The 25,752-nt window shown below is 42.7% G+C and overlaps 1 protein-coding gene across 5 annotated transcripts in view; it reads left to right on the forward strand.

Moving 5' to 3' along the window:
• The window catches only part of STX8 (syntaxin 8), a 326,781-nt gene that overhangs the window by 27,309 nt on the left and 273,720 nt on the right, over positions 1–25,752 (forward strand). For all 5 annotated transcript variants that reach the window (XM_063799782.1, XM_054670474.2, XM_016932407.2 and 2 more), the window contains exon 4: positions 3,225–3,335. In XM_063799782.1, coding sequence (XP_063655852.1) covers positions 3,225–3,335 — 111 coding nt within the window. The remainder of the gene's footprint in view (positions 1–3,224; positions 3,336–25,752) is intronic.

Here is a 25,752-nt window from a genome sequence, read left to right on the forward strand (position 1 = left end):
TTTTATATTTTGTTAGGTATTTAGAAGGCAGTCTAGCAGTTGGTTGAACCTGTTTGCATTCCTATCAAGAATGTATGAGGTGGCCGGGTATGGTGGCTCATGCCTGTAATCCCAGCACTTTGAGAGGCTGAGGTGGGTGGATCACTTGAGGTCAGGAGTTCGAGACCAGCCTGGACAACATGGTGAAACCCCATCTCTACTGAAAATACAAAAATTAGCTGGGCATGGTGGCATGTGCATGTAATCCCAGCTACTTGGGAGGCTGAGGCAGGAGAATTGCTTAAACTCTGGAGCCGGAGGTTGCAGTGAGCCAAGATCATGCCACTGCACTCCAGGCTGGGCGACAGAGGGAGACACTGTCTCAAAAAATAATAATAATAATAAAGAAAGAATGTATAAGGTCAGGTGAAGTGGCTCATGCTTGTAATCCCAGCACTTTGGGAGGCAGGAGGGTCACTTTAGATTAGGAGTTTGAGACCAGCCTGGCCAACATGGTGAAATCCTGTCTCTCAAAAAAACCCACAAAAATTAGCTGGGTGTGGTGGTGGACACCTGTAATCCCTGCTACTTGGGGAGCTGAGAGGAGAATTGCTTGAACCCAGGTAGTGGAGGTTGCAGTGAGCCAAGGTTGCAACACTGCATTTCAGCCTGGGATGATAGAACAAGACTCCATCTTAACAACAAAAAAAAAAAAAAAAAAGAAAAGAAAAGAAAAGGAAAGAATGTATGAGAGTGTCTGGTTCCTTGTCCCTTTCCAAAACTGTCTTCTCAGTTTCTTAATCTGATAGGTGGAAGTGGTATCTTGTTTTAGTGTGTATTTCTTTTCTTTTCTTTTCTTTCTTTTTTTTTTTTTTGAGACGGAGTCTTGCTCTGTCACCCAGGCTGGAGTGCAGTGGCACAGTCTCGGCTCACTGCAACCTCCGCCTCCTGGGTTCAAGTGATTCTCCTGCCTCAGCCTCCTGAGTAGCTGTGATTGTGCGCCACCATGCCCAGCTAATTTTTGTGTTTTTAGTAGAGATGGGGTTTCACCATATTGGTCAGGCTGGTCTCGAACTCCTGACCTCGTGATCCCCCTGCCTTGACCTGCTGGGATTACAGGCGTAAGCCACCACACCTGGCCAGATATATTTTAAAAGTGTTTGTTAGCTTTCTCCACTCATTCATTTTATGGCAGAAGTTGTTTCCAAACATATCCTTTACTGTGTTTCTTTTCTTTTCTTTTCTTTTTTTGAGACAGAGTCTCGCTCTTTCACCAGGCTGGAGCGCAGTGGCGCGATCTCGGCTCACTGCAACCTCCGCCTCCCGGGTTCAAGCGATTTTCCTGCCTCAGCCTCCCGAGTAGCTGGGACTACAGACGCACGCCACCACGCCCGGCTAGTTTTTATATTTTTAGTAGAGACGGAGTTTTACCGTGTTTGCCAGGATGGTTTCCATCTCTTGACCTCGTGATCCGCCCACTTCAGCCTCCCAGTGTGCTGGGATTACAGGCGTTGAGCCACCGCGTCCAGCCCTTCTGTGTTTCTTAACATACCACACACATAGACACAGTTCAGCCTAAAAACAAACAAACAAAAAACTTGTGTCTGGGCGCACTGGCTCACACCTGTAATCCCAGCACTTTGGGAGGCTGAGGTGAACGGATCATGAGGTCAAGAGATCGAGACCATCCTGGCCAACATGGTGAAAACCTGTCTCTGCCAAAAATACAAAAAATTAGCTGCGCGTGGTGGCACATGCCTGTAGTCCCAGCTACTCAGGAGGCTGAGGCAGGAGAATCGCTTGAACCCGGGTGGCGGAGGTTGCAGTGAGCCGAGATCGCGCCACTGCACTCCAGCCTGTAGACAGAACAAGGCTCCGTCTCCAAAAAACAACAACAACAACAACAACAACAACAACAACAAAAACACTTTTGTAGTTTGCATCAAGAAAGCTAGTATATAAAACTTTGTACTTAGTCCAAGGCAAGTGGCGCCGGTTGTTAACAGACGCCACTTCCCTTTTTGCTTCATGCGCGCCCATGCGCACGCGCCGCATTCTCGTCCACCTATTGGTGAATTGTAGGTTTCTTTCCAAAGACTACATTTCCCAGAAGGATGGCTTTTTGGTTGTTTTTTTTTTTTTAACCATCACTTATGAATTGTTGTGGAAAAGATGTTAGAGACTATCTAGTGTTACATATAAAGAAAGAGAGATCCCAAAAGGTGAAATAACTGGTTCAAGAGCATAGATAGTGGAATAGGGCTACAACTCTGCCTCTGGGGCTCCTAGTCCAGCGTGTTTGCTAGAGTCACACATTAAAATGATTCTCTTTGTATTTTCTTTACAAATCATGCAATGTATTTAAATAGTGAACTGATGGTAACAATTTATAGAGCAAATCTGTTGCATAAAGTAGCACTTTATAAATATCCTAGGTGTGTTAATAGATATTAACATGGAAGAAAGAGAGCAATATAGAGAACTTCTCTCCCCCAGCGCCCCCACTTTTTTAAACAGAGCATCTTAGGGTATTAATATGTAGGAAAATGCCCTGGAACACTGACACACACATATAACTAAAAACCTAAGGAATCACTGAGCCAGGTTGCACCATTGGCAGGAAAAGTCATTTAAATTTGGTCACTGGGGCTGGGCGTGGTGACTCACGCCTTGTAATTCCAGCACTTTGGGAGGCCAAGGCAGGCAGATCACTTGAGGTCATGAGTTCGAGACCAGCCTGGCCAACATGGCAAAAACCCGTCTCTAATAAAAATACAAAACTTAGCCGGTTGTGGTGGTGCACGTCTGTAAGCCCAGCTACTCGAGAGGCTGAGGCAGGAGAACTGCTTGAACCCGGGAGGCAGAGGTTGCAGTGGGCCGAGATCGCGCCATTGCACTCCAGCCTGGGCGACAGAGTGAGACTCTGTCTCAAACATAAGTAAATAAGTTTGGTCACGGGGAGGAAAGTAATATTTACCTGGTATATTTCTCAATGAAAAACTTGTGTCATGATCCACGTCAGTGTTTATAAGTGCCTCTGCGACGGTCCTGCCAAGGTCCTTTACCTGACGGCCTGGTGAAGGTGAAGGTCAGAGCAGGAAAAACGCAAGAGTGGTGCGCAGCCTTCTGGGTAGTAGTGATTACAGTCTGTAAAAGCCACAACTGACTTGAAGAGCTAACTTAATAATGTAATAGTTAAAACGAGGTCATTTATTCACCATTGAACCTTAACAAGATATCTGCAGAACACAGCTTGAAGGGGACCGAAGACAGAACCTCTTGGATGATCTTGTAACTCGAGAGAGACTACTTCTGGCATCCTTTAAGAATGAGGGTGCCGAACCAGATCTAATCAGGTAGGATGTTTTTATTTACAGGGATTACTTGGTGGGCGAAGACTTCTTTGCAGATACTACAGCTGTTTCCTGAATGGCTTACTTTAGGAATTAATCAAAATCTATTCTATTCATTTATGGTGTTTGACTATAATTTTCTACTCAATTTAGTTTTCGTTAATTTTTGTTTGTTTGTTTGAGACAGAGTCTCGCTCTGTCACCCAGGCTGGAGTGCAGTGGCGTGATCTTGGCTGTCTGCAAACTCCACCTCCCAGGTTTCCACCATTCTACTGCCTCAGCCTCCCAAGTAGTTGGGACTACAGGCGCCCACCGCCACCGTGCCCGACTAATTTTTTGTATTTTTAGTAGAGATGGGGTTTCACCGTATTAGTCAGGATGGTCTCGATCTCCTGACCTCGTGATCCGCCCGCCTTGGCCTCCCAAAGTGCAGGGATTACAGGTGTGAGCCACTGCGCCCGGCCAGTTTTCGTTAATTTTCTGGGTTTAGTAAACCAGGTATGTTCAGCTGAATCCCATCTTGGGTGGAACATACTAAGGGAGACTGTGGGTGAAGTCAGAACATTTCTTTGGCATTCTTTGGTTGAGTTTTCTGCTTTGTTAACTGCCTTCTAAACTCCTGAAGTCACTACTTCTCTGTGTGGGCAAAGCAGTTTTTTTTTTTTTTTTTTTTTAATTGGCATATTGAAAACATGAGTCCTAATAAGACTGGTCCGGGGCTCACAGAGGCAAAGGAGTTGGATCCTCCTCCCCATTCTTCGCCAGTGAGTGATTCACACTTCAAAGAGCCGACAGCTGCTCTGAGCCCGGCTCTGCTGGAAGACCTGGAGGACGGGTCAGGCTTTCCAAGGCTGAGGTTGATGAACCGTAAATTGCTACATCTTTAGAATTGGCCTCCCCCTGTTTCCAGAACTTCCTTAGCTTCATCATGGGAACCATCACAGAAGGCAATGAGCTTGGGTGGAAACCCGCCTCTCCTCATCTTCCACGCTAGGGTTGATGCATTTATCGTGGAGAGGAGCTTGTTTCTAGTTGGTTTCCAGTTAGGAATAGTGTGGCTTCCCAAGGGCAGTGGTTCTGGACCCTAGCCGTGCATTGTCAGACTCCACCTCTGACAGGTGAACCAGAGTGGGATTGCGGTGGAGGGGCAGAGGGGCAGGGAGGTCTCAGGTGATTCTAATATACAACCCAGATTGCAAACAACTGCCTAGAACAAGCTGAAGAAAATGAAACTGATTTTCCTGTGGGTTCCAGTCTTCTCAGGAGCGGCGATCCAAGGTTCCGTGAAGAAACTGTGAAATACAGGAAGGTAGATGAAATGTTAAGTTGCTTCTGTGAAGAAATGAACCTAAGAGTCAGTTAGGGAGGGGTGATACTCTGTTGGCAGTCTCCTGGGCGGGGTTTAAATGAAGACAGAAGCCTGTGCTGGGCCAATCTACTGTGGTTCCCAATATTTCCCCGGCATATTCAGTCCCAGGGTACAGGGGTGAAGTATGTGGATGAAGGTGGTGGTCCAGGTTGGTCAAAGAGAACAGGTGAGCAAAGGAATCAAAGGTGAAAAGAAACTACTGTCGCCTGGGTGCAGTGGCTCACGCCTGTAAGCCTAGCACTTTGGGAGGCCGAGGTGGGTGGATTGCCTGAGCTCAGGAGTTTGAGACCAGCCTGGGCAACAAGGTGAAATGCCATCTCTACTAAAATACAACAACAACAACAAAAAAGTAGCCATTGCGGTGGCGGGCACCTGTAGTCCCAGCTACTCGGGAGGCTGAGGCAGGAGAATTGCTTGAACCGGGGAGGTGGAGCTTGCAGTGAGCGGAGATCGTGCCACTGCACTCCAGCCTGGGCGACAGAGCAAGACTCCGTCTCAAAAAAAAAAAAAAAAAAAAAAAAAAAAAAAAGATACTGTCTTCTAGAAGGGGCTTTACACTTTTACACTGAAGGCAGAGTCTTTTTAGTCAAGAAATTAATAAGGACATAGGTAGGATGGGGAGCTTGTTTCATGGAGGAATAGGGATCATGTAGACAGATGATGGTCAGAAAGAGGACAAAACATTCGACTGTTCTGCTTGGTAGTGATGAGGCAGTCGTGATAAATAGTCATGGTTCCCATTTGAGAAGAGCATGTTTTGCACCAGACTCTGCTCTTTGCTTCTCATTAATTGTGCCACTTAATGATGCTGAAGGGGCCAACCTAGGAATTTAGGCTGAGGACCTCTGAAGTCTTCCCATCAGGTCCTTGTTTGTTTTGTTAGTTTTTGGTCCCCGCTTGCCTGCCTTTGTCATCCCTCTTCTCTGATCATCTCTGTGTCCTTTACAGTGTGACTTGCTGATAAGCAGCATCAGCATCACCTGGCAGCGTGTTACAAACTCAGAATTTTCCAACCCGAACCCCAAACTACAGAATTAAAACTTGCATTTTAACAAGATCATCAGGTGATTTGAATGCACATTACAGTTTAAGAAATAACTGCTTTGTATCATTTATTCCTTTATTTATTTATTTATTTATTTATTTTTTGAGATGGAGTCTTGCTCTGTCGCCCAGGCTGGAGTGCAGTGGCGCAATCTTGGCTCACTGCAAGCTCCGCCTCCCAGGTTCACGCCATTCTCCTGCCTCAGCCTCCCGAGTAGCTGGGACTACAGGCGCCCGCCACCATGCCCAGCTAATTTTTTGTATTTTTAGTAGAGACAGGGTTTCACCGTGTTAGCTAGGATGGTCTCGATTTCCTGACCTCCTCGGCCCGCCTCGGAGGGAGGCCCGCCTGGGAGGCCTGATCTGCCCGCCTCGGCCTCCCAAAGTGCTGGGATTACAGGCGTGAGCCACAGCTCCCGGCCCTTGTTTTTTTTTTTTGTTTTGTTTTTGTTTTTGAGACGAAGTTTTGCTCTGTCACCCAGGCTTGAGTGCAGTGGCTCGCTGCACTCCAATTTCAGCTCGCTGCAACCTCCGCCTCCTGAGTTCAAGTGATTCTCCTGCCTCAGCCTCCCGAGTAGCTGGGATCACAGGCGCGCACTACCATGCCTGGCTAATTTTGTATGTTTGGTAGAGATGAGGTTTTACCATGTTGGCCAGGCTGGTCTTGAACTCCTGACCTCAGGTGATCTGCCCGCCTCAGCCTCCCAAAACGCTGGGATTACAGCCATGAGCCACTACGCCTGGCCTGTGTCATTTATTCTTAATCGTGGCACTTTGCATCAGAATCACCCAAGAGAGAATGGAAAAAAAAAAAATACAAATGTTTAGACCATGTACTTGCAGAGTCTGATGCATAGTCTTGGGTGAGGCCTGGGCAGCAGTAAGGCTGGGGAGACTGCCGGGTGGTTTTAGTAGGTGGCAGGGTTAGAACGACTGCTCTATGTCACAGTGTACTAGTCATGAGACCTATAGCTTATGTCTGCTATTTGTTTTTTATATGGTAGGCACTGTGCTAAGCTCTTTATGTGCATTTGCTCAGGAGCTCTTTATAATACCCCATTTTGCAGAAGAGAAACTGAGGCTCAGAGGGTTCGAGATTCTAAAGCTAATCAGTCATAGAACTTGGATTTTAGCTCTGAACTTGGAACCATTGCACCATAAAAAGAGCTGGACGAGGTGTTAGAAGGACCCAGTTCTGTAGCTTTGTAGTCCGTCAGTCATCTGGGCTTTGAAGTCATTGACCTTAGACTGGGGATACATGTGCTGCCCATTTTTCGTTGTCGTTAGGACCAGATGAAGTGATTGCTATGAGATAGGCTTTGTAAACTCTAAGACCTTTATAAATACAAGATGTTATTACTGGAGCATTGTGTCTCCATCAGGCTAGGAGGGAGCTCAGGCTGCCTCATTGCTTTGGGGATCTTCTGTCCCTCGTGCCATGCCCCCTGATTGCTCTAGAAGGACTTGGTCTGTTTGACCCCATCATACGCTGCACCTGGTCCTCTGCCCTCCATTCTCCTCTTCCACATCTCATTTGTTCCGTGTCTGCTTCCCTCCGTGCCCAGCTTGCTGCCTATTGTCTTATTAGTGAACAATCTCATGTTAATTCTAGCAGTGGAATCAACGGCTGGCAATGTCTTGTCTTCTGGAGATATTTTAACCGAAACCTCCTTAAACCCTAGGATTGAAACCACAGTGAATTAGTTGATGGGAATGTTTAGGGAATTTGGCAGGTTAGTGTCAGGTGGTTTTTTTGGATGGAGGCCTTCTGAGGACCTCTTGGGTCCTGCCACTGAGACTGCCTTCTGCTCTTCATGTCTATAAGGCTGATCCATGTGGTGGACTAAAGCTGTTGCTTGTTGGTGTGTTGGTGAATGGCTGAGTGGCATGGGGACAGAAATCATACTGGGGAGACACTGTCAAGCAAAGGTAACCGAATCCCTGAGGGTTGAAATAAAGTTACTGGCCAGACTTATTTACATGCTCTCAAGATGAAACCAAGGGCAACATAGAGATTGGTGTATCTTTTCTGTTCAGGACCAGAAGTCTAGGATAGTTCAGAATAAGCTTCTAGAAGAATTCTGTTTAAAAATAATGTAAGTACTGTCAAGGAGAAATGACTCCTGTGGAGTGATTTGAAGAAGGTAGACGTGGATATAACACACAGCGATGGTCCGTTCCGGATGACATGGAGTCTGGCCAAGAGCGGGAAACCAATGTGGCGACTGGACATTGAGCACCATGAAGAAAGAAAATCATTGCAGATACAGAGAGGAAGGAGAATGATGTCGGTGGCCTGGAAGGTGAATTTCTCATTCACTTCCATTGGTGATTCCTTGTTGGGCTAGGATTGCTTTAGACCCAACACTGTAACAGGAATGTGTCCACATATGCTTGTCCAAAAAGTGCAAGTCCTGTAGACATTCCAGAGAAGTCTGATCAATAAGAAAATTCATACTAGACAAAACCACTCTCATAAGCTATGTAGAAAAGTCCCCGGGAAATCTGCTCAAGGGCCATGAGAACAAATACCCAGCTAGCTAGCGTTGCTCCAACTAGTCAGGGAAGATGGCACCATGTGGACTTACTGAGGACCAGCAAGAAGTGTATGGAGGAGTGAATGCTAAAGCTGAAGTGGACTGCCAGAAGTGGATTTTCTTAGATTTGAGGTCAGAGTTGCTGGTGTTTGATTTCCTTCACCTGCCTATGTAAGAGTATTATTTTTGCCTTCTTTACTCCTAATCCCCATCCTTGAGACCTCCCCTTCTTTCCCCAACTTCTCATACCTAATAGTTCTCTTGTTGGACCTAGCCTTCCAAGGACTTTAATTCAGTTGTAAACATGACTTGTTCATTATATGACATGTTCAATTACAATTCAATTGTATCCCCTTCCCTCCTGATTGTCAGTTGCCTAGTCATTTCTAATACCAACTCTTAGGGAACGCTCAGCTCTATCTATCTTTGGAGAAACTCATTCCTTTCTCTGCCAGTTGGTTTCTGTAGTATCTCCAATGACTTGCAGAGATTTCCTTAGTCCTCTCCACAGTTAATTCCTAGTTCTAGGCTCCTCCAACATTTTCGTTTGCTTCTCTAATCTCTGGATTCCTCCAGCATTTTTCTTTGCTTCTGTAGTTCTTGGTTTTGGGGTGGGGGGGGCTCAGTTGGGTTGCTTTGTCACTTTGTGAGTGGAGGGTAGGTGTCTTTCCCTTAATTCATGACTTCCAGAAGCATGGTGGCCAGAAAGCCTTGTCAGGCTTTCTGTTATAGACGTGCTCACTATGGCACATTTTGTCAGGAATGCTAGACCATGACCACAACACATTTACTGTTAGAGAACTGGGGTTAATCTGCTAATCAACATTTCCCTAGTAACTGACAGCAATGCCACAAGATCTGTTTACCCTACCAGGACTCGCTTGGAACCTGGTGAGCCTCCCTTCCTAGAGCCCCTACCTCTGTTTCCCTCTTTTTCATTTACTTTGCACAACGCTCTTTTCCTCTCTTTCTTCCCCATCCCTCATTCCCGAGGGCCTTTCCATCCCTCTTTTCCCTCCTCTTTTTTCTTCTTCCTCATATGTGGCCTTATTAAGGAGAGTCAAGAATGGTCAAACTTCAGTTTGGATTAGCATTTCCTTTAAACAGACATTAATGTGGCAATCACATAATTGAATGTATAGCTGTCATGTGACAGAATCTTAGTTTTACCTTACGGATTACTGGTCATTATTCTAAAGCAGTAAGCCTTGGTCTAAATAAGCAATGGTTGACTAATTTAGGGTATTTGGAAACTTGTTAAAGAAGTCTCTGTGCAACAGTGTCTCTTAGAAGAAGATAAGCCCTGTCTCATAAAGCAGTGACACAGCTTCTGATTTAAAACCCTCCCGCCCTTTATATTCGAGAGCATTGCTAAATCTCACAATTAGTTAAATCTTTGCCTGTAAAGAGAGAAAAAAAAAAACAAAACCATTGCATACTCCACTGCTCTGTGACCATCTCAAAGATTATGTGATTAACTCAGCTGCAGTGGGTGGCTAATTGGCTAAGCTTTAATCTTCACACCACCAACTATGTAGAGGATTATAGGGAATAGGAAGTTGTTTAGAGTTTGAGGTGGTAGTTGTATGTCAAGAAGGATATATTAACAAGGAGACCAATTGCTAAAATCAAAAGGAGATGATAATGAAATGTCTACGTTTTCTCAGAGTGCAGATTTTTAAATTTAATTTTAGAGATAGGCTTTTCTCTTGCACTACTGACAAAACATGATATTTCCAATGTGTATTTCATATCACTATATCGGTAGCCAAGATGGGCAAAAGAAAAATTTACATTAAATTCTAACATTAAAAATGCTCCTCCCCATTTTAAACCGTTGAATGTTTTATTTCAATTTAAATGTTGATTTATAAGAAGGATGATATATGTCCCATAATACTTAGATTTCCTAAAGAATCATTGATTTATACTTCACATTGCTTAATGTTGTTACCACGTGACCAACCTACTCTTCTAGAAGAAGGAAGTTGCTAAGGAATATACATCCATATCATAAACCCCCTTCTCTCTTTTATTTATGTCCCTGAAATACAGTGACTTCCTAGCTTTTCTGATATGCAAGGGTGTGCTGAAATCAGTACAGATTTGCTTTGTCCTCTACGTGAGTGTAGGGGCAGTTGAACCCCAAGGAGTTACTAAGTACAGTCAAGAATATTACAATTTCCTGCTAGTTTAATGAAAAATTGGTAAGGAAGTAAAAATGTGGTAAAGCAAACCTTCCTTCATTAAGTAGATCTTTATTGAGTGCCTACTATGTGCTATACACTGATACTGGGAGTGTAGTGGTAAAACCAAAACTACAAAAGCACCTACTTTTTGCAGTTGAGCCATGTACAGTCCAGGGAGAGAGACAGACATGAAATAAAGAATCATACAATCAGTAAAATAAGTTCAAAAAAATAGATTGTATTTTGAGAGCATATTAATAGGAAGCTGATTTAGCTAGGGAGACTGTATGGTTAATACTTAACTGCTTTTCTCTTTTGCAAGTGTATATTTTGTCTCTTGATCTATATTTTAAATACCTCAAGGACAGAGACCAAAGCCTAGCACAATTTTTAATAAGTAATTGCTCAATGAATGAGCGTCTTCATGCACTTTTCTGTATCTTCCGTAACATCCAGCCCAGAGTTGGGTATACAGCAGGTGTGTTGTTGATTCAGCACATGTTTGTTGACAGAAAGATTGACTGAGCCAGGACGTGATAGACTGTGTTAACAAACCTGCGAATGTCACACTTTTAATACATGAAAGCTTTTTTGCCTGCCTCGTGTAAAGTCTGTCACGTAAAGGTGACTCCGAGATTCAGGTTGCTTCCATCTCTGGGCTGTGCTCTCATGACACAAGGCATGCGTGTTCCCTGTGACTGGAGAAGAATGAGGGTGTGGAGAACTCACATCCGTCTTCCATGCCTTGGCCTGCAAGTTTCACACACTCAGCCCCTTGGCCATAACTAGTCACGTGGCTCCAACCTAGCTATGAGGGCGGCTGGGGGATGTAGTCTTTCTGTATACTCAAGAGGAGGGCCTGGTGAAGCATGCAGCTTTGTCTCTGCCTCGCTAATTATTTTGGGTAGTTTGATGGAAAGACAAATAGCTTTGGTGCAGCCTTGCTGCTTTCTTCTTGAGCAACGATTAGAATCAGAAGTTACTGAAGCCACGCAAGGTGGGCTAAGAGGTGCCCATGGGGGGATTAGTTTGTCATTTATAATGCCCGTTCTTGGCTGGATGCGGTGGCTCATGCCTGTAATCCCAGCACTTTGGGAGGCCAGGGCGGGGGTGGATCACGAGGTCAGGGGTTTGAGACCAGCCTGGCCAACATGGTGAAACCCCATCTCTACTAAAAATAATAAAAAAAAATTAGCCGGGCATGGTGGCGGGCGCTTGTAATCCCAGCTATTCGGGAGGCTGAGGCAGGAGAATCTCTTGAAACCAGAAGGTGGAGGTTGCAGTGAGCTGAGATCATGCCACTGCACTCCAGCTTGGGCAACAAGAGTGAAACCCCATCTCAAAATAATAATAATAATAATAAGCCCATTCTTGCAGAGTTCAGAGTTTACTCAGGAAGGGGAAATGTATACAAAGACAGATCACAGCACAGTGGAATTAGTGCAGATGGGTGTGTAGAAGTGTGATGAAGACCAGAAGGGAAGGTTGTTTCTTCAGCATTCAGGGAGGAGGACAAAGGAGTCTGGAAAAGCAGGTTGTGCTTATTGTCCTGACCCACTCTGACTGACGATTGTTAAGGGGGTGCCTGGGTTTAGCTCTCTAGACTAGTATAGCAGTTGGCTGCTCTCAACCGCATATAACAGATTACCCTGCTCAAAATGGCTTAAATAGGGAAAAACATCCCGTGAAGTAAGTTGCAAGTTAGAGAAGTGAGAGGGTTGATTGACAGCCCAGTGATGCCGTCAGGGCTTCGGGTAGTTGCTGTCTCTTCATTTCCCTTCATCTCCCGATACTCGATGTCGGCTTTCCCTTCCGAGTGACTCCTCTCATGGTCTCAGAATAGCTACAGCAGTTCCCAGCCACACTCCAAGCATAACAATAGAAGAGAAAGGAGAATGTGTTTTGCATAAGTAATATAATTCATATGGCTAAGAAATCTGCAAAGCATTGAACAGGATTCAGTGAAAAATCTTCCCACTATGTCTCCTCCTCCTCAACATAAGTAATTACTCTCAATAATTTTTGGCATATCCTTCTAGGGTTCTCTTAAGCACATACCAGCAAATAGGAATATATTATCTCCCTCCATCTTTTACACACATGGTAACATATCATACATAGCATTCTGCAACATTCTTTTGTCACCTGATCGAATATCTTGGAGATTTTCCCAATCGTGACGTAAGGTTTTGTCATTAGTTTTTGTAGCCTTATAATATTTCATTGTATGCATTTACTGTCATTTAACTAGTCTCTTATATATATGTGAGTATTGTTTTCAGTCTTTTTCTATTACAAAAATATAGTAGAGGGATTTTGCATATGTGAAAGTATATCTCTAGGTGAGTTCTTAGAAGTAGGATGGCTGGAGGATGGGCACGATGGCTCACGCCTGTAATCCCAGCACTTTGGGAGGCCGAGGCGGGCAGATCATGAGGTCAGGAGATTGAGACCATCCTGGCTAACACGGTGAAACCCCGTCTCTACTAAAAATACAAAAAATTAGCCAGGCGTGGTGGCGGGTGCCTGTAGTCCCAGCTACTCAGGAGGCTGAGGCAGGAGAATGGTGTGAACCCGGAAGGTGGAGCTTGCAGTGAGCCGAGATTGCGCCACTGCACTCCAGCCTGGGCGACAGAGCAAGACTCCGTCTCAAAAAAAAAAAAAAAAAAGTAGGATGGCTGGGTCAGAGGGTATGTGCGTTTGTAATTTCAATAGCATTTCACAAGTTATTTTCTAGCGGGGTAGAACCCCTCTAGACTTGTGCCAGCAATTTAGGTGAGTGCCTGTTTTCCAACAGTCTTTCCCAAAGAAAGTTGTTAAACTTTTGTATCCTACTCCAGACTAACATATAAAGAGAGTTTTATATAGTAATATCTTAGTAGAGTTTTATGTAATTATTATATATAACTATAGTGAACCAAGGTTATAAAGAAATTCTCCTGTGCTTTTTTCTGGTACTTTTGTGGTTTTATAACTGTTAAATCTTTGATCCATTTGGAATTTAATTGGTGAAGAGTATGAATCCTACGTTTTTCCTACTTGGCTCTATTCTATTTTTGTGACTGACAATATTTTTTACTTAGTAGTTCATCTTCTCTTCTTCAGATGTAAGATGCTGCATTATCATAGAATACATTCCCATATGTATTTTGATCTATTTCTGGACTTTGTAATGTGTTCCATTGGTCCTTCTGTCTACTTATGTGCTAGTACCACATTTTCTAAAATATGGATACTTTAAGTTTTAATATGTGATAGGACAAATCTGCCATTAAACTTCTTTTTAAGAGTTTTGCCTTTTTTTTTTGAGACAGAATCTCACTGTGTCGCCAGGCTGGAGTGCAGTGGCGCAATCTCGGCTGACTGCAACCTCTGCCTCCTGGGTTCAAGCAATTTTCCTGCCTCAGCCTCCCAAGTAGCTGGGATTACAGGTGCGCACCACCATGCCCAGCTAATTTTTGTATTTTTAGAAGAGACGGAGTTTCACCATGTTGGCAGGATGGTCTCGATCTCTTGACCTCATGATCCGCCTAGCTCGGCCTCCCAAAGTGCTGGGATTACAGGCGTGAGCCACCACGCCCGGCCGAGTTTTGCTTATTTTTTAACATGAATTCTAGAATCAGCTAATGTAATTCCAAAAGAGAGAACAACTTTTAAAAACAATCGGGATTGTGTTAAATCTTGAAATCCTTTACAATGTTGAATTTTCTCATCCAAGATTGTGGGATTTGTTTGTTTGTTTGTTTGTTTCTCCAAGGCATTTTTCAGGTCTTTCAGTAATGTCTTCTTCACAAAAGTCTAACATGTTTTTGGTCAAATTTATTTTTTTTTTTTATCTTTTTGGTTGCTGTTTTAAATCCAGGTTTTTAAAATTGTACTTTTCTATTGTTGTTGTTTATATGAAAACTATCAATAATTAATGTCCGCTATTAATATTAAAGCCATTTTCTTAATTCTCTAATAGCTTTTAGCATTTTTTTATCTTGGCCTTTTTTGTATTTTTCAGTTATTTCTTTTTAAAGAGCAATGAAATGCTTCCTGGAAGCTGCCTAATTGACTCTGGCTCAAAATAGAAATAGACTATTGTATCACATGATCATGTCATACCAAAAACGATGGGAGAATGGGGTTGCTGTGGTTGACTAGGTTAGTTCAGGAGGGAGATATTCTTGAGCTGAAAATGAGGATGAGGTTATGGTCTCTGAGCAGTGGAGCCCTGAACAAAATTGAGGTTCTGATAACAAGGAAGATGAGACATACTGATGTTGCGTAGGCAAGTTGTAGTGTCTGTATCAACCCTTCTCTGCAACTCCCTAAGCAATAGCAACGCTGTTCTTGAAGTTTCTTGAAGAACCAGAGACTCAAGGTTCAATTCTTTGACCTCATTAAGAACCTTCTTTCTTGTCACTTCTCCTTTTATTGAAATCCCAGAGAGTTAGTCACTCGCTGGCCTTTTGGGTTGTTTTATTTAGGCTCAAGTGAACCTTAGTCATTACTTTAAGTCTTCAATTCACTTTTTAAAGAAGCTGGGATGTTTACACCTATCACTTGTCTTCCTGAAGAGGCTTAGGAGAAGTACTTTTGAAGTGCAAGCAGTTTTTTTGTTTTGTTTTGTTTCGAGATGGAGTCTCACTCTGTCACCCAGGCTGGAGCAGTGGCACGATCTTGGCTCACTGCAGCCTCTGCCTCCGAGGTTCCAGTGATTCTCCTGCCTCAGCTCCCAAGTAGCTGGGACTACAGGCACATATCACCCTGCCCAGCTCATTTTTGTATTTTTATTAGAGACGGGGTTTGACCATGTTGGCCAGGCTGGTCTTGAACTCCTGAACTCAGGTGATCCACCTGCCTCGGCCACCGAAAGTGCTGGCATTACAAGGCGTGAGCCATCGTGACCAGCCTGCAAGCAGTTTTAACGTGACACATTGAAACAGTTTCATAGAGCTGGTTTCTTCTGCAGACAGATAATCTTGTATATATTTTGTTAATTCTTGTTTAATTCTATTTTGAGAAGTAGTAGCTTCTGACTTTTTCTACACATTCTGGTGAAATGTTAATAGATAATTTGGTGCAAGGACTGATAGAATGACAAAGGGAGTATTTGAAGTAGGAACTGATAAAAAAAATTTGGAATATATGTTGCCTTAGCACATTTTTTCCAGTCTTTATGCTGCATCATCTTTTTTTGCTTCACAGTATATATTGAAGACGATGAAGCAGAATGTTTAGGGTAATACGCTTAACTAATGGTCTGATACCAGCCATATAATGTGTACAGTGACCATGTTTTTCTTGGAGAGAGAAACTAGATATGTCATATGATGAGGTATTTTTTGGGACTCTTCTTGGTGGAAGAGTCGGTTTGGTTGATAGTGTTAGGTCAAAATGTTGACCATTCCAGTGGTTTATGGGAATGAATATTTGTTTTTGAAGAATGTTTTTTAAATATAAATTTATTTTTAAAGCAATTTGTTACATTGTTAAACTGTACAAAATTGTAATCAATGAAAATTCAGGCTCTTTCTACTTCTCACCTACAGTTTCCCATTTTCTTCCCCAGAAGCAGCCACTTTTAACAGTTTTCTGTGTGTGTGCCCTTCCAGAAGGATTCTACACATATCCAAGGATACATGCACGGGCCCATATCCCCAGTCTCTATTCCAACTTGTTTGTGTTTTTTTAAAAAAACAGGAATTATAATATAATATGCATTCTTTACTGCATGTCATCTTTTTTGCTTAACAGTGTATCTTGGAGATGACGAAGTAGAAGGCTTAAAGTAATACTCTTAAGTATCTTGAAACTACCTTCGAACTTGACAGAGTAGCTATTCGAAGTTTTTAGGTTATGTATATTCTCACAAGACTGATTATCGCCAGAAGAGATCTCTGTAGCTACTTAGTCAGGATTTTTTTTTTTTTTCCCTCACCATGGGATAGGAAAGGAAGCTCTATGAACAGCCTGACTTCCAAATAGAGACTAAATGTAAAGAAAGATTATCTCTTTGGATGACTGATGGAGCAAATAAAACCAGAGACCTTGAGATCTGAACAAATGGTCATTGCAACTCCATGTCATTGATCAAGTCAAGAAGGGTATCCAGCCATTACCATGTGAGAGAGAATGAAGCACAGCCTGTCCACACGTGGTTAGCAGCAGCAACCTGGTAGTTTCTCTCCTCAGAAGGTTTTAAAAGCTAGACAACAAAGAAAAATCAAATGAAAAAATTTTAAGGCTGCTATCATAGTACTTTTTAAAAGAAAAAACATGAAATCTGTAGAAATAAGTAAAATGAAAGATGTATGAGACTTCTACACTGAAAACTATAAACCATTACTTAGGGAAATTAAGTAAAGCTGAAGAGATAAATATAGAGTAGTCCCCTGCTTAAGGGCAGAGGACACATTCTAAGACCCTCAGTGGATTCCTGAAAGCTTGGGTAGTACTGAGCCCTGTATATGCTATATTTTTACTTGTGAATATATACCCGTGGTAAAGTTTAATATTGTAATGGAAGTTATGAGAATGTGGTCTCTCTCTCTCTCTCAAAATATCTTATTGTCTGTAATGTTTTCGGATTGTGGGTAACTGAAACTCTGGAAAGTGAAACTTTGAGTAAGTCGGGGTGGGGTCTTACCATGCTCAGATCTCTTCAGTCTCTGTGCCTTGTTCAGAGATTGGGAGACTCAATATTGTAAAGTCATCAGTTCCCTCAAGATTGATTTATAGATTTAGAGCAAACCCACTTACAGTCCCCAGCCAGATTTTTGTTTCCGTTTTGCCACTTGAGAAGCTGATTACAGCCACTGTTTATATGGTTAATGCAAAGAGATAAGAAGAGCTGAGACAATTTTTAAGAACAAAAAGGCCAGAGGACTCACATACCAGTTATCCAGACTCACCACAAAGCTGTAGTGTGGTGTTAGCACAAGGATAGGCAGATAAACCCGTGGAACAAAAGAGAGGGTTCAGAAGCAGTCTCACACATATATTGTCACCTGATTTATGACAGAGGTAGTCTTTTCTATAAATGGCATTATGTCAACTGGATATCCACATGGAAAAAAATGAATCTTGGCCTCTGCTATCACCCTACATAAGAAATAATTCCAAAAGGATTATAGATCTAAATGTGAAAGGTTGAACCAGAGAGCTTTTAGAAGAAAACAGGAGAATATTTTTATGATCTTGGGATAGCCAAAGATTTCTTAAACAGGCCACAAAACATACTAACCATAAAGGAAACAAGTGATAAGTTGGATTTCATTAAAACAAAAAATTCTTTTTATCAAAAGATACCACAAAGATTGAAAGACAAGTCACAGAATGAAAATCTGTATTTGCAGGGCATATATTAATATTTGACATAGGAAATGTATCTTGGATATATGAAGAATCCCTATAAGTCAAGAAAAAGGCAAGCAACCTGTTAGAAAAACATAGGCAAAAAACTTGAATTTCACAAGAGGATATTCAATGGTTGATGAATGTAAGAAAAGGTGTTCAACTTCACTAGTCATCAGGTAAATGCAAAGTCAAGTCATGATGTCATTATACTACAAGAATGGCTAAAATTAAAATGACAGACATGTCAAGTGTTGCTAGGATGTGGAGCAGCTATAGTTCTCATATACTACTGCTGGGACTGTAAATTGTACAACCTCTTTGGAAAACCATATTTGCTGAAATGGAAAACTGTATTTGCTGAAATGGAACTATACAAAAGGCACTTACAAGAATGTTTATAGCAGTGCTTTTTTTTTTTCTTTTTTTTTTTTTGAGACGGAGTCTCACTCTGTCTCCCAGGCTGGAGTGCAGTGGCGCGATCTCGGCTCACTGCAAGCCCCACCTCCCGGGTTCCCACCATTCTCCTGCCTCAGCCTCCCGAGTTGCTGGGACTGCAGGCGCCCGTCACTGCACCTGGCTAATTTTTTTTGTATTTTTTTAGTAGAAACGGGGTTTCACTGTGTTAGCCAGGGTGGTCTCGATCTCCTGACCTCATGAACCGCTCGCCTTAGCCTCCCAAAGTGCTGGGATTACAGGCGTGAGCCACTGCGCCCGGCCTAGCAGTGCTATTTTTTGTTTTGTTTTGTTTTTTAGAGACAGGGTCTTGCTACGTTGCCCAGGCTGGAGTAGAGTGGCTATTCACTGACAGAATCATAGTACACTGTAACCTCAAGGTCCTGGGCTCACGCGATTCTCCCACCTCAGTCTCCAGAGTAGTTGAGACTACAGGCGTCTCTGTTTACAGTGCTTTTCTTAGTAGTCTCACCTGGAAATAACCCAATGAACATCTATAGTATAATGAATAAATACATGATGGCATATTCATACAATGATGTCACACAGCAAATGAGAATTAACAATCTACAACTGTACACCACACTATGGATGGATCTCAGACATCATGTCAGACAGAAGAGTTTACACAGTTCATACTGTATGATGCCACTCCTATAAAGGTGAGACTTACAGTGTTATAAATCACGAAAGCGGTTCCCTTTGGGGGAAGTAGTGACTAGAAGGGTATATGACAGAGCTCCTGGGGTTCTGGTAATACTCTTTTTCTTGCTGTGGGTAGTGGTTAACTGTGGGTATTCACTTTGTGAATCATCTTTGAGCTGTACACTGGGGATTTTTCTGTTTGTAAGTTCTACTTGAATTAAAGAATAAGTGCAAATATATGCATTTATATACTACATGTACGTGTATTACACATGTGAGTAGATATGGTTATATTTGTATACATACATATTTTTGATATTTGCATGCATATGCATACAGATACACACACATGCGCGTGCGCGCGCTCTCGCTCTCTGTCTCTGTCTCTGTCTCTCTCTCTCTCTCTCTCTCTGTCTCTGTCTCTCTCTCTCTCTCTCTCTCTCTCTCAGAGCTATGTCCTGAACAGACCACAAGATGGAGATGTAAGTCAACAGAAGGGCAAACTTAGCCGATCCCAGTTGCTAGATTTTGAAAAGTTAGGGTTTTTCTCCCTATAAGACAGAGGCTGGGCGCGGTGGCTGACGCCTGTAATCCCAGCACTTTGGGAGGCCGAGGCGGGCGGATCACGAGGTCAGGAGATCGAGACCATCCTAGCTAACATGGTGAAACCCCGTCTCTACTAAAAATAGAAAAAATTAGCCAGGCGTGGTGGCGGGCGCCTGTAGTCCGAGCTACTCGGGAGGTTGAGGCAGGAGAATGGCATGAACCCAGGGGGCGGAGCTTGCAGTGAGCTGAGATCGGGCCACTGCACTCCAGCCTGGGCGAAAGAGCAAGACTCCGTCTCAAAAAAAAAAAAAAAAAAAAAGTTAAGACACAATGTTAAGATTGTTTGTATTAATACTGCTTAACTTTAGGAAAGGAATTATATCACCCTCCAGTTCTTTCTGTAACTGTTTCCCTCTTCCCTCCATGTCCCTGTAAGCCTGTTTGTCATTTTTATATTTCCCCCGTAATGACTCTGTAGATTCTGCCCGATCCCCATTTCATTTATTCTTGTTTCTTTCTCTCTCTTTCGCCTTCTTTTCTTGCCTTTTTCTTTCATATTTTTCTCTTGTATTTCTCTTTCCCTCTGGAAAAATATGCTTGATTTTGGCATTTCTTGATTTTAGTTTTTATCTCCTGTTCTTAATTTTTTTTTAACGAAGAGGGATGCTTTTAATACCTTTTTCTAATAGTTTCTACTTAAGTTGTCATTTATTTTGTAGATCTTTGTTTTCCTATTTTCTTCCCTTTCCGTATTCCCTCCCTGCTTCCATCATGGGGAAATGACCCTGTAATTGGGTTTAAAATAGGCAATCCACATGATACATGCACATTATAACAAGTCAAAACAGCCAGGCGCAGTGGCTCACGCCTGTAATCCCAGCACTTTGGGAGGTTGAGGCAGGCGGATCACGAGGTCAGGAGATCGAGACCAGCCTGGACAACATGGTCTCTACTCTCTACTAAATACATCTCTACTAAAAATACAAAAATTAGCCGGGCATGGTGGCAGGCGCCTGTAATCCCAGCTACTCAGGAGGCTGAGGCCGGAGAATCGCTTGAACTCGGTAGGCGGAGGTTGCTGTGAGCCAAGATTGCGCCACTGCACTCCAGCCTGGCGACAGAGCGAGAGTCCGTGTCAAAAAAGTCAAAACATACCAATGTGTAACTCAAAAGTTCATACTCTCTCTCCCTTTCTGCCCCTTCAGTGCCTTTCTCCTCAAGTAACCAGGATTGGCTGTTTGGAGTTTCCCTTCCCCACATTTATCTATGCTTATACAACTATAAATTTACAAACATACATACCTAAAAAGAGTTTTCCTTTCCTATTTTTAAAGAAAACAGAACTGTACTATACATTTTCCTCTGTAATTTTACTTTTTTTCACTTAAATTTGGACATTCCTCCAAGTTGATGTGTCTGACAAATTTGTCAGTTGTATTCCACAATATCAATATGCAGGCATTTTTCCAGCCACTCCCCATTTGATGGACGTTGGGTTGTTTAGTTTTTTGCCATTACAATGAGTGCTGCAGTAAATATTCTTAAAGACCATGGCTTCTATTTCTTTAGCAATAGAGTCTTCAAAGTGGGGTTACTGGGACAAAAGGTATGAGTGTTAAAGATGTAATAGGTACCACCATGTCTTTTTCTTAAAAGTTGTGGCATTTACATTCCCTTCAGCAATCTGTGTGAGGGCCCCTTTCCTTAAACCTTACCTGTCAGTGGGTGTTACAGAACTTGATGGATTTTGTTTTGTTGCTCTGATGGGTAAAAAATGGTATCTTCTTTTGAATTGCAGCCCTTAACTACTGGTATAGTTGTGACTTTTGGTATGGAAAATAAAAACATTCTTTGCCCCTGCATGTATTAATTTTAAGTCATTAAAAAAATCATTTGAGAATTGAAAAAGAAGGAAAACTCCAGTTTCTGAATAAGCGGGAAGAAGAAAGTAGAATTACCTAATCACACTGTATTTTAGTTCATTATGTTAATTTTAATTTTAATTTTTTTGAGACAGGATCTCGCTCTGTCACCCAGGCTGGAGTGCAGTGGTGAGATCACAGCTCACTGCAGCCTGCAACTCCTGGGCTCAAGTGATCCTCACAACTCAGCCTCTCAAGTAGCTGGGACCACAGGCACATGCCACCATGCCTGGCTAATATATTTTTATTTTGTAGAGACAGGGTCTCTCTCTGTTGCCCAGGCTGGATTCTAACTCCTGGGCTCAAGCAATCCTCCTGCCTCAGCCTCTTGAAGTGCTGGGATTACAGATGTGTGAACTATGCTTGGCCTCATTATGTTACTTTTTTTTTGTTTTTGTTTTTTTGAGATGGAGTTTTGCTCTTGTTGCCCAGGCCAGAGTACAATGGCGTGATGTCAGCTCACCGCAACCTCCACCTCCCAGCGATTCTCCTGCCTCAGCCTCCCGAGTAGCTGGGATTACAGGCACGCACCACCACGCCTGGCTAATTTTTGTATTTTTAGTAGAGACAGGGTTTCACCATGTTGGCCAGGCTGTTCTTGATTTCCTGACCTCTTGATCAGCCCATATCGGCCCCCCAAAGTGCTGGGATTACAGGCGTGAGCCTGTTAATTTTAAAAAATGTTTCCAACTTGTGTTTTCTTTAAGTAAAAATTTTTAAGAAATTAAAAAACCTGTTCTTGTTTGTTGAAAATAAAAGAGTTATTTCTCCCTCTTTCTCTTCTCTATTTACCAAGCAATTTTGGATATATTACAGTCATCCCTAAGCATACATGAGTGTTGGTTCCAGGACGTGCATGTAGGATGCATGTGGAGTGGGGGGGGGGGGTCTTAGGCCTCAACATTCCCATGTGTGTTTGACTTTTTTCTTTCTGATACGGTGTTATAACTCAAGGGATTACTTTTTTGGTTTACAAATGAGGAGACTGATTCTTAGAGAACTCGTTGTGCCCATGGTGAATCAATGGAAGAGAAAGAACTAGAACTCAGGTCCTCTCATCCTTTGCCCTGGGTTTTGTCCCTTGGGCTTTGTCTCTCGTACTTTTGAAATCTTACCATGATTCCCTTTCAGGGGCCCTCATGTATTCCTTTCCCACTGGCTTTGAATACTTCGTCTTTCACACTTGCAGGGACAGTATTACCCTGTTCGTAGGGACAGTATTCCACCAGGTGTTCAAGTGGCATATTGCTAAGTTTGCCTTGTGTCATTCTGTGGAAGGAGCAAAGGATTTGGTATTAGACAACCAGGGTTTGAGTTTTAACTACACATCATTGTCAGGAAAATGAAGGTAACCATGATTCCTCAAACTGTTGTGAAGTTCAAATGAGATAAATCTATGTGGAGGCTCTTTGTAAACTGGAAAGTGTTCTATAGACATTAATGAACGATAGCACTCACCGTCTTAGCAGAAGGGAGTACAGAGATAGCAGGCCATGTGGGGATGTCTTTCTATCTTGCACAAAACAACTGTGGACCATACATGATAGTGTATAGTGAAATGCCACTTTGTGTGATATGAGCCATAAATGATCTGGGAGATTAGAAAATGGAGAAATCTGGGCCGGGCACGGTGGCTCACGCTTGTAATCCCAGCACTTTGGGAGGCCGAGGCGGGTAGATCATGAGGTCAGGAGATCGAGACCATCCTGGCTAACATGGTGAAACCCCGTCTCTACTAAAAATACAAAAAATTAGCTGGGTGTGGTGGCGGGCGCCTGTAGTCCCAGCTACTCAGGAGGCTGAGGCAGGAGAATGGTGTGAACCCGGGAGGTGGAGCTTGCAGTGAGCCGAGATCATGCCATTGCACTCCAGCCTGGGCAATGGAGTGAGACTCTGTCTCAAAAAAAAAAAAAAAAGAAAAAAGAAAATGGAGAAATCAATGTGGGCAGTGGGGGGAGGCTGAGAAGACCATGTATTTATACCATGTATTTTCTGCCTTGTGTACTTTCTTGAATCCTGCTTTTTCAAGGGTGGTAGTTTCTATACCAGTCTGCACATTGGTGCCCAGCTGATTGCATAAAAGTCACCTGAGGGAGCTTATACATTCCTGGGCCCTGCTCACAGAGGGAAAGGATGACATAGTTAAAAGCGTGGGTGTTGGCCAGGCGCAGTGGCTCACGCCTGTAATCCCAGTGCTTTGGGAGGCCAAGGTGGGTGGATCACTTGAGGTCAGGAGTTCGAAACCAGCTTGGGCAACATGGTGAAACCCCATCTCTACCCAAAATACAAAAAATTAGCCAGACATGGTGGTGCATGCCTGTAGTCCTAGCTACTAGGGAGGCTGAGGTGGGAGAATTGCTTGAGCCCAGGAGGCCGAGGTTGCAGTAAGTCAAGATTGTGCCACTGCACTCCAGCCTGGGTGACAGAGTGAGACCCCATCTCAAAAAAAAACAGAGTGAGACCCCATCTCAAACAAACAAAAACAAAACAAAACAAAATAGGTGTCCATCTCGATAATTTGCTTTCTTAGATATGAAGTAGATGGATTGGTGTAATAATAGCAAATCAAGGTTATTGAGGTGGAAATGATGGCTATGTAGGCGGTCCTTGACTTTTGTATGTCTTGAATGGTATGCATTATTCATTGACACCCTTTGCCATGGTCTGAATAGTAGTGTCCTCCCAAGATTCATATGTTAGAACCTAATCCCCAATGTGATAGTATTAAGAGGTGGGACTTTTGGGGAAGTAAGTCATGAGGACTCTGCCCTCAAGAATGGGATTAGTGCCCTTATAAAAAAAAGATTGAAGGGAGCTTCCTTGCCCCTTTGGACATATGAGAACATGTAGAAGGCACCACCCATGGAGCAGAGAAAAAGTCCTCACCAGACACCGTATCTGCTTATGCCGTGCTCTTGGACTTCCTGGCCTCCAGAACTGTGAGCAGTAAATTTCTGTTGTTTACAAATTGCCCAGTCTGAGGTATTTGGTTATAGCAGCCTGAAAGGACTGAGACAGAAATTGATACCGCAAGTGGGTAGAAATTTGTACATTATGTGTTGTTTTTCCTCTTTGTGTATCTTCTTGAATCCTGTCTTTTTAGAACAGTTAATTTCCATATCAGTCCGCACATTGGCACCCAACTGGTTGCATAAAAGTTACCCGAGGGAGCTTACACATTCCAGAGGGAAAAGATGCCAGAATTGAAAATGTGGGTGTCCATCTCAAAATTTGTTGTCTTTAGACATGAGTTAGATGAATTGGTATAATAAACAGTAAGGTCACTGAGGTGAAAAATGGACGATGTAGGTGGTCCTTGGCTTTTGTGCATCTTGAATGCATAAGCATTATTCATTGACACTCTTAAATGGCCTTTTAATGCCTAATTTGGATTTTTGTATATCAGCTGCCAAACACACATTTCTATTAATATTATTGATGGTGGCACTGCCTGCCAGCTGATAATTTTGTTTCACTGAACTCACATCTTTGTTCATAGAACAGTATTGATTTGCACAATTGGTTGGATATTTTATTGCATTTTACCTTTACTTTATAAAATGAGTGAGAATGGAAACAAGTACAGTAAAGTGAAAACAGTAATGTTGAGACAAAGATGGAAATCATTAGGCATGCCAAATGCCTAAAGCAAATGTAGATTGCTCATCTTGACTGGACACTCAACGGATTGATCATAACTGTGTTTGGTTGTGAAGAACCAACTGGAAGAAGATGGAGAGTTGTTATTGCAGATGGTGTCAAAAAGGCATGGCTCTAGGAACACCAACTCCCTCATATTGTATAAGTTCTGTTGACTTTTGCGCATTTGTTTCTCTTTAAATATATATATGTGTGTGTATATATATGTACATATATATTTAATTGACATATAAGTGTACATATTTATGGGGTACAGTGTGATTTTTTTTTTTTTTTTGAGATGGAGTCTCGCTCTGTTGCCCAGGCTGGAGTGCAGTGGTGCAATCTCGGCTCACTGCAACCTCTGCCTCCTGGGTTCGAGTGATTCTCCTGCCTCAGCCTCTCAAGTAGCTGGGACTACAGGCACACACCACCATGCCTGGCTAATTTTTTTGTATTTTTAGTAGAGATGGGGTTTCACTGTGTTAGCCAGGATGGTCTCGATCTCTTGACCTTGTGATCCACCTGCCTCGGCCTCCCAAAGTGCTGGGATTACAGGCGAGAGCCACCGAGCCTGGCTTACAGTGTGATATTTTGATACATGTATATAATGTGTAATGATCAAATCAGGGTAATTAGCATACCCATAACCTCAAACCTGTATCATTTCTTTGTGTTGATAACATTCATAATCCTCTCTTCTAGCTATTCAAAAAACTGTAAATTATCATT

The sequence above is a fragment of the Pan troglodytes genome, chromosome 19 (assembly GCF_028858775.2).
Source record: "Pan troglodytes isolate AG18354 chromosome 19, NHGRI_mPanTro3-v2.0_pri, whole genome shotgun sequence".
Taxonomy (NCBI): domain Eukaryota; kingdom Metazoa; phylum Chordata; class Mammalia; order Primates; family Hominidae; genus Pan; species Pan troglodytes.